Source organism: Anolis sagrei, chromosome 1 (assembly GCF_037176765.1).
Source record: "Anolis sagrei isolate rAnoSag1 chromosome 1, rAnoSag1.mat, whole genome shotgun sequence".
NCBI classification, from domain to species: Eukaryota; Metazoa; Chordata; class Lepidosauria; order Squamata; family Dactyloidae; genus Anolis; species Anolis sagrei.
The window spans coordinates 17387231-17395673 of NC_090021.1; the positions used below are offsets into that span (position 1 = coordinate 17387231).

Sequence of the window (8443 nt, forward strand, 5' to 3'; positions counted from 1 at the left end):
TACCTCCAGCCGCAGGGTCTCTCTCTCTCTCTGTCCCAATGGCTGAAGAGAAAATCAGGAGAAGAAGTGACTTTTGGTACGCACACTGGGGTTTTCAGACACGCCTCCAGACCCGAAGCGGGCCAGGCGCGGCGGCTCTGCCCCTTGGCCCACTCACGGATTGGGGAGAGGAGGCGAGTGGAGCACCGGGGATTGGGAAAGGGAGCCCATCATGGGGAAGGGATCGAACGCGGAGAACAATTGAGCGCCGGCTCTGCTGGCGCACCCGGTGGCCAGGTGGAGCAGGAACGAGAGGGGCTAGGCGAGGCTCAAGGGCCCGGCCCCTTTGGGAAGAGGATCACCCAGCAGCGAAGCAAGAAAGCTAGGGACTGCTAGGGCTGTTGTGAGCTGAGGGGGCGCTCCTCAAGTGGCAGTCGAGGGGCATTTACAGAGGCGCCTCTGCGCCCCTGGCAAAAAAAAGTGTTCTGCGACTGCTTACTTCGCGTAATGGATGAGCCGCCCCTGGAAACAGTCACAAGTGCTTAACTATATTCATAACTCTCCAACAGAATTCTAGTCAATTTTTTTCAGCTCTCTGTGTTTTCCCCAAGACTGGTAATAATTGTTCTGGTAATTCAAGATATTTTTTGTTGGTAATGGTTCTTATTATTTTCACCCACGTTTTTTCCAGGATTGGGACTTATCTTCTAGTCTAGGTGTGAGGCTCTCCGGCTCCTATCATTTTATATCATTGGTTCTTCAAAATGATTCTATGTTCAACAAAAGTGGCCTTCTTGATATTGTTGGACTCTCAACATTCCTACTCTTGGTTACACTAATTGGACATGCTGGGAATATCAGTCCAACTATATCTGGAAAAAGACAGGATTTCCATATTTAGTCTCGATCTTGGACACAACTGAAGTGTAATGGCCATAAATCTCTGGTCTGTGGCTTATGTCTGTTAATTATCAGGGAGATATTATCACTCAATAAGAACATGGGCAATGTTTCCTCTTTTTTCTGATGTGAACACATACATTTCTGTTTAGCAGTAGCCACCACAATTCTTTTAAAAAACAAAGCACTTCATATGTAAATTAGCAAAATAGTTTAATTACTAAATAAATATTGTAATAATTTGTTAGCACAGGAGTTGTTGGAACATCAAACAATTCACTATTCCTTCAATTTAGAGTAGCCCAAAATTCACACACATACAAAAGCATCAGGTAAAAAAAAAAACAAGGATATGGGCCCCTGGTGGTGCAGTGGGTTAAACTGCTGAGCTGCTGAACTTGCTGACCAAAAGGTTGGCAGTTTGAATCTGGGGAGTGGGGTGAGCTCCCACTGTTAGCCCCAGTTTCTGCCAACCTAGCGGTTTGAAAACATGCAAATGTGAGTAGATCAATAGGTACCTCTTCTGCTGAAAGGTAACGGTGTTCCAAGCAGTCATGCTGGCCACATGACCTTGGAGGTGTCTACGGACAATGTCGGCTCTCTGGCTTAGAAATGGAGATGAGCATCATCCCCCAGAGATGGACACGGCTAGACTTAACGTCAAGGAAAAAACTTTACCTTTACTAAGAAACAACTGAAGCAAAGAACTGTATTAGAGTTATCTAATAGCAGTGATATGAGCAAATCAATATATAAACTGCCCACAGTGGAATTGGTCAAAAAGCCCAGTAAAGAGTATACATGTATAATTGCAACATGATACTTCTGAATGATTCAGCACAGAACTTAGAGAAGTTCCTTTGTGTGTGTTATTCGTGTTATTCGTAAGTCATTTCCAACTTGAGCTTTCCTTGGCAAGGTTAGTTCAGAAGAGATTTGTGATTGCTTTCTTCTGAGGCAAAGAAAGTGTGGCTTGTTCAAGGTCACCGAAAGGGTTTCCATGGCTGAGGGAGGATTTGAACGGCACTCTTGATTCCTCGACTCAAATCACTACATCATGATGACTCATTTTTATGCTGCACTTCCCCAAATTCCTCAGCTGGCAAGGTAAGAACAATAGTCAAAAGTATGTACTTTCTCAAGCTCTGATTCATTCCACTTGGAACCGAACTTTTACATGACCCCGGATATATACATATAAATAGGTATAAAAATCAAACATTTACTGATAACAAACCTCGATAAACAAGCTGATTTTCCTTATACAAAGCATCTTCTACGGAGTCCACAGTAAACATTGCACAACAGATTTATATAAATATCAAAAACAAACACTAAGTGATGGACAGAGAAATGTAATGTTGTCAATGTTTTCAGGACCCCAATACTAAGCTAAGGGACCCCATTTGGGGTCAGGGTTCACATTTTAAGAAGCGGTGCTCTTGAGAATTTTTAACTATTCTTGGAAGAAACCCAAAACAGACCATGAAAAACAAAGAACAAGAAGCAAGAAACACCTTATGAATAGAGTCACAATTTCAACTGCATGTCACCCATGATTTAATGCAGCTCGATTGTTTCATTCAGCACCATGGGCTCATTGGTTGTTTTCAGGACATTGTTCAACTGGCACCAGAAGAGTTTTTGTTTGTGTTCCTCCGAGCTCCACTTCAAATAGGTTTTCCTTTTCAATAGCTTTCGAAGCTTACTGAATTTCTGAGGAATGCTGTTGGGAGGGAGGTCCTCCAGCACTATCATAATGAGAGAATCTTGGTTTTCATTCAGGACCCGATGTTCGGCAAAGTAGAGTTCATACTGGCACCAGCAACTGTTGACAAAGCTAGGCGACAACACAAAAAGGACTTTATGGCTGTTCTCAATGCAATGGAAAATGTTCCCAAGGACCGGGTGGCCTGGAAGGAAGTCCCTCTCATGATAACATACTCTATAATTATTGGCTTCCAGGTTTTTCAGTAAGATCTCTTTTGTCCAGGGTGCATCATTTTCACTGTACGAAACAAAGGTGTCGTACAATTTGTCTTCAGATCCCTTCTGGTACTGTTTCCTCTTAGCCATGCACCAGTACCAGCCCATCTTAATGTACCAGGGCCCATGGAAACGCCAACAGAGGACAGTGATAACAGTCATAAACAAAGCAGCCACAATTGCAGTAATCCCCATTTGAAGGCCAAGAGAACAGTAGAGAATCGTCAGGTTGCTGTTTTCAACCAAAAGACCCCGCTTTTGGAGTGGGAATCCGCACTTCAGGGCCTCTTGTCCATGTATCTGTACATGTGGGCTAGCAAGGTATGTGTTGGCAAACCAATACAAGTCACAATTACAGAAAAAATGCTTCCCTTGAGCCGTCAAAACCCTCAGGTTTCTCAAACGGCCAAATGTCTCCTCCAGGATGATAGTAATGGTGTTGTTGCTTATATCCAACTCAAGCAAAGATTCAGGCAGCGAGCCTGGCTGCAAAAAGGAGATCTTGTTTCCTGACAAATTCAGAAATTTCAATTCTGGAAGAAATGTCCCTGTCTCATCATGTAACTCTGTGATTAAATTATGGCTTGCATCTAAGTTGTTGAGTGAAGGGTGAGATGTGTTGACATTCAGCTTCATTATGGCATTTCCGGAAATGTTCAAAGTTCTTAATTTTGGGTGCGCACCAAGGAAAGGCATCCGAAATATTTTATTTTTACTAATATCCAATTCTTCTACTGGGTAGGGAAGATGCTTTGGGGAAATATCTTCTATTTTGTTGTTTGGAATGTTGACTACTGTCAAATTGGAGATGGTTTCAAGGTTTGCCATAGCTTTGATGTTACTATTGCTTAATTCCAGGCGTTGCAAAGTCATTGGCAGACCTGGGAATGAATTCATGGGATTATTGCTGAGGTCCAGGAATAACAGTTGGCCCATTTTCTTCGCAAACCATTCTGGAAGTTCCACGATGGAACAGTTCGACAATACTAGATGCGTGACTTTGTTGGGGAGGCTTTCAATGGGACTGTGTTTTGGAAAATCAACAAATGAAACGGATGAGGTGTGCACAACACCAGTTAATGCAAATTTAAGTGTTTTTGGAGTGTATATAAACTGGTTTCCTTGGAGATAAATCTCTTCCATGTTTGTAAAAAGTATGGCAAACTCTTGCGGTATCCTGTCGATTTGCGTGAAAGATAAATCAATCCCTTTGAGGCTTTGAGGGAGACAGAGGTTACTTAAAGTTTTCAAAGGATTGTGGCTGAGGTTTAAAAATATCAGCTTGCTTTCTTCCAGATTCTGGATCTCTTCTGCGCACACACCATTGAATGTTAAACTATTACAACTCAAATCAATAGCACGCACATTCCTCATATTGAGGAACAGTAAAATTAGGGTGATGAGATCGGTTTTCAGGCCATTGTGGCTAGCATTAAGTTCCTGGATTTTGTCCAGTGTAGCCCGGCAAGGCCCAGATTCCATTTTCGCTCTCAATTCCTTCTCAGACAAGTCTCTGTTTGATAGGTCTAAAATGCCATTCGCTGAGATGCCACATCCTTCTGCCTTCATTGCCACTGAAGGTGAAGATGCGTCATTGTGTTTTCTGTGATCCACAGCTTTCAAGCTCAGCATTGGTTCCTCATGTAAATTGTGCTTTCTTGGTTCAAGAGACATTCTTGCATTCAGTAATGGGTCATCTTTTGATGAATCCATCACTTCCATGATTTCCACGGAACCCAAACTTTGTTGGAGCATTTGTTGTTTAGCTACTGAAGAATGGTTTAGCATGTGATGACCAGAGGATTTGGAAACGTAGATCTGAGACTCTGAATTTTGAAATTCATCTTCTCCATCACAGGAGAGAATGATGAGGTAGAAGTACAGACTGTGGATGAAAGTTCCCATCCTGGAACAAAGGAAAAAAAAACCAAAGGAACACTTCTTTAACCACTTTGTAACCACGTGTAAACTGGACCTAAGAAAAATGTCTTTGTGGTTATATTGAACTACAACAGTGTTTCTCAACCTGGGGGTCGGGACCCTTGGGGGGGTCACAAGGGGGTGTCAGAGGGGTCACCAAAGACCACCAGAAAACATATATTTCTGATGGTCTTAGGAACCCCTTTGGCAGAGAAGGCTGAAGATATCTCTGCCTGTCCTTGTCTTCCTTTTTGGAAACAGACGGCGAATCCTCCCACCAAAAGTCCTCCTCTGCTGTGATCAGCTGGCCACATAGCCAAGGGGAGGACTGTTTCAGCTGACCACCTTGATTAGCATTTGATCTGGCTACCAGTATTAAAAAACTCTAAAATTAAAACAGCAAAACAGCAGAGGGAAAACAATCAGGGACATCTAATCACCTCTCAACAAAAGATTGCTCCAGGCACTTCCAAGGTGGTCAGTTGAAATATTCACACCTAGCTCCAGCAGACAAGAGTCCTTTGTCCCACCCTGGTCTTTCCACAGATATATAAACCCATTTTCCTAGTTCCAACAGACCTCACTACCTCTGAGGATGCTTGCCATGGATGCAGGCGAAACGTCAGGAGAGAATGCCTCTAGAACATGGCCATATAGCCCAAAAAAACCTACAACATTCCGGCCATGAAAGCCTTCGACAATACATTATTATTATTATTATTATTATTATTATTATCATTATTATTATTATTACAGTTGCCCACTAAGTGGGTAACAACATGGGAGACAAAATAAAGTGTTGTGGATATATATACATGTAATTTCTTCTTTTTCTTCTTCTTTTAGAATTACTGTTGTCACTGATTGCTTTAAGGTTATTCTCTTGTGAGCTAAAAGAATAACAGAGATCTCACATATGGTGCAAAATATAAGGATTTAAAATACAGTGGAGTCTCGCTTATCCAACCTTCACTCATCCAGCGTTCTGTATTATCCAACACAGTCTGCCTCCCGCTTGGATCCACTGCTATTTCAATACATTGAGATGTTTTGGATTGTTGTAGGTTTTTTCGGGCTATATGGCCATGGTCTGGAGGCATTTTCTTCTGACGTTTCGCCTGTATCTATGCCAAGCATCCTCAGAGGTAGTGAGGTAGTCAACCTCACTACCTCTGAGGATGCTTGCCATAGATGCAGGCGAAATGTCAGGAAAAAATGCCTCTAGACCATGGCCATATAGCCCGAAAAAACCTACAACAACCCAGTGATTCCAGCCATGAAAGCCTTCGACAGTACATTGAGATATTTTGTTGCTTAATTTGTGAAATCATAACGTAATTTGTTTTTTATGTTTTTATAGTGCTGTTAGTATTTTAAAGTATTAATGATTGTTTTATTTTGGTGTAACTGCTCTGGCATCGAATTGTTGCCTATTGTTAACCGCTCCGAGTCGCCCTTGGGATGAGAGGGGTGGTATATAAATGTAGTAAATAAATAAATTTGCCATTTAACAGGCTTTTCCTTAATCCCTCCTTATTATCCAACATTTTCCCTTATCCAACGTTCTGCCAGCCCATGTATGTTGGATGAGCGGGACTCTACTGTAGATAAACAAACAGATTGGCACTGATTGATATATAGATCAGAAACTACCATCCAAGTGGCTAAACAGTTTTTCCCACCATCGCTTTGTGGAATTGTTCTTCCATGACAACCCAAAAAATAGCCAGGCTGTCCAAAAGGAACAGAAAGCTGCTTGGTGTAGGTGGGACAAATTAGGAGAATGTTGAAAGGTACTTCTTGTTGTTGTTCATTCGTTCAGTCGTCTCCAACTCTTCGTGACCTCATAGACCAGCCCACGCCAGAGCTCCCTGTCGGCCGTCACCACGCCCAGCTCCTTCAAGATCAGTCCAGTCACTTCAAGGATACCATCCATCCATCTTGCCCTTGGTCGGCCCCTCTTCCTTTTGCCTTCCACTTTCCCCAGCATAATTGTCTTCTCTAGGCTTTGCTGTCTCCTCATGATGTGGCCAAATCAATAGTTTCCTGCTTCTAGTACCTTTCACATCATGAAAGGTACTAGAAGCAGGAAACTATTGATAGAAAAGGATCAAAAGAAGTGCAACATATTTGACTACATAGAAAGCAGCATTGTGTTCCAGCTGCTATACATTCATTGCCATCCTTTCTTCCACACAAATCTTTCCCTCCCATCTTTGACTTTCTCATTTGCAGCCTTTAAATAAGCAGTGTACTTACGTTTGAAAGCCACTAGGCTGTGAAGAAGGAGCTTCGAGCCAGAGTATGCCACGCACGGTTGTGGTGTGGATGCGACGGCACCACAGCTCGGACACATACTTCTTAAATTGTTTGGCTTCCCTCCCACTCAGCTGCATCATGGCCTCTGGGAATCCCCACTGTTCATTATCATATGCGAGGAAGCATTCTTCCAGATGATGGCACAGGGAAGTGCCAGTTTAGGAAGAAGGGAGCAGGTAAGCACTTGAGTTTTCAGGTAAAGCACCTGCGGGTTGATTGCACAGCAGACATTTCCCCGTGGCTTTAAAAAAATAAAATGATAATGGGATTGGGAGATCAGAATTGCATCATTCTTGCCTTTGCTTGCTTGCATTCCTTTAGTACAGGCATGGGCAAACTTTCTAACTTAGGGGCCACATGGCGGGCCCCTCCCTGTGCTTTCCTCTTCTCTTTAGGAGGCAGAAAGTGAAGGAAAGATGGGAAACATTTGGATCCCAAAAGGGTTAGCACAAGCCCCCTCCCTGCCCTTTCCTCTAATCCATGGAAGACTTTTTCAGCCATGGAATTTCCCAACAAAGCTCTTTCCACAATTTTTTCTACTCCCCCCCGCCCCAAGAATTTTGCGTATTATTTCAAAATGAGTGACTCAGAGTCCTTATTATATCTTGGAAAGATGCCTCACTGACAAGGAAGTGGGGGATAAGTCTTTTTAGGTACCATGACCGGTTGCACAATTGTTTGCAGAAAGGAGGACATTGCTGGTTAAGAAAGCAGAAGTGATTTAAGTCAATCATACCCCAGTGCGTGCAACACAGCTATTAAACAATATTCCATTATTACCACTGAATTCATGCTAAATAATACACACGTTCATCTCACGCATGATTTCTGAGGAAAAAGTGAACTCCAAAGAGGAAGGCACAGCCTGAGGCCAGGCCAGAAGACAGGCAAGTGTGGACAAGGTCCGAATTGTGCAGAGGTGTTCAGTATTCTTTTGTTTTTGGGGGGCCCATAATAGCAATTGACTGCACCTGACTGGAAGCTTAGGATGGAGAAAGTTACTGTTTTTGTGGACACCCCCCCCCCCCCCAAATATAATTAAAGCTAGAGAATTATGGGAGATGTTCTCTGGAAAAGTAACTTTTCCCAAGCTCTAAGTCTTTGTTACTTTATAACTGTAATGCAGGGCCCAGAGTGAGTGCTGCTTTGCCAAGTGAAGGTTTTCTCATGACATGCTACATATATAGCACAACATTTTGTTTTCAGGACTGTTCCTGGGGTTATCAAGTGCACTGGTTCAGAAAATTGCATTGGGTAGACATCATTTCTAGTTTGTTAGATATGATTATCATGGTTTTCTATGGGTGAGCTGATGGCAACCAGTAGAGGACATATATTC

At 42.7% G+C, this 8443-nt stretch overlaps 1 protein-coding gene across 1 annotated transcript; it reads right to left on the reverse strand.

Moving 5' to 3' along the window:
• Positions 1 to 2400: 2400 nt before the first annotated feature.
• LOC132762124 (toll-like receptor 2) lies at positions 2401 to 7270 on the reverse strand. The gene is made up of 2 exons (XM_060755103.2): positions 7045 to 7270; positions 2401 to 4771 (listed from the first exon to the last, which is right to left on the reverse strand). Exons 1-2 carry the CDS (start codon positions 7182 to 7184, stop codon positions 2440 to 2442), a joined length of 2472 nt encoding a protein of 823 aa, XP_060611086.2. The 5' UTR covers positions 7185 to 7270; the 3' UTR covers positions 2401 to 2439.
• Between the last annotated feature and the right edge of the window lie 1173 nt (positions 7271 to 8443).

Bases quoted from the DNA above. Each gene is read 5' to 3' on its own strand.
- LOC132762124 (XM_060755103.2), bottom strand. From the start codon at position 7,184: ATGATGCAGCTGAGTGGGAGGGAAGCCAAACAATTTAAGAAGTATGTG. The intron at 4,772-7,044 runs GTAAGTACACTG...CCTTTGTTCCAG, and splicing joins CAGCCTAGTGGCTTTCAAAC to GATGGGAACTTTCATCCACA.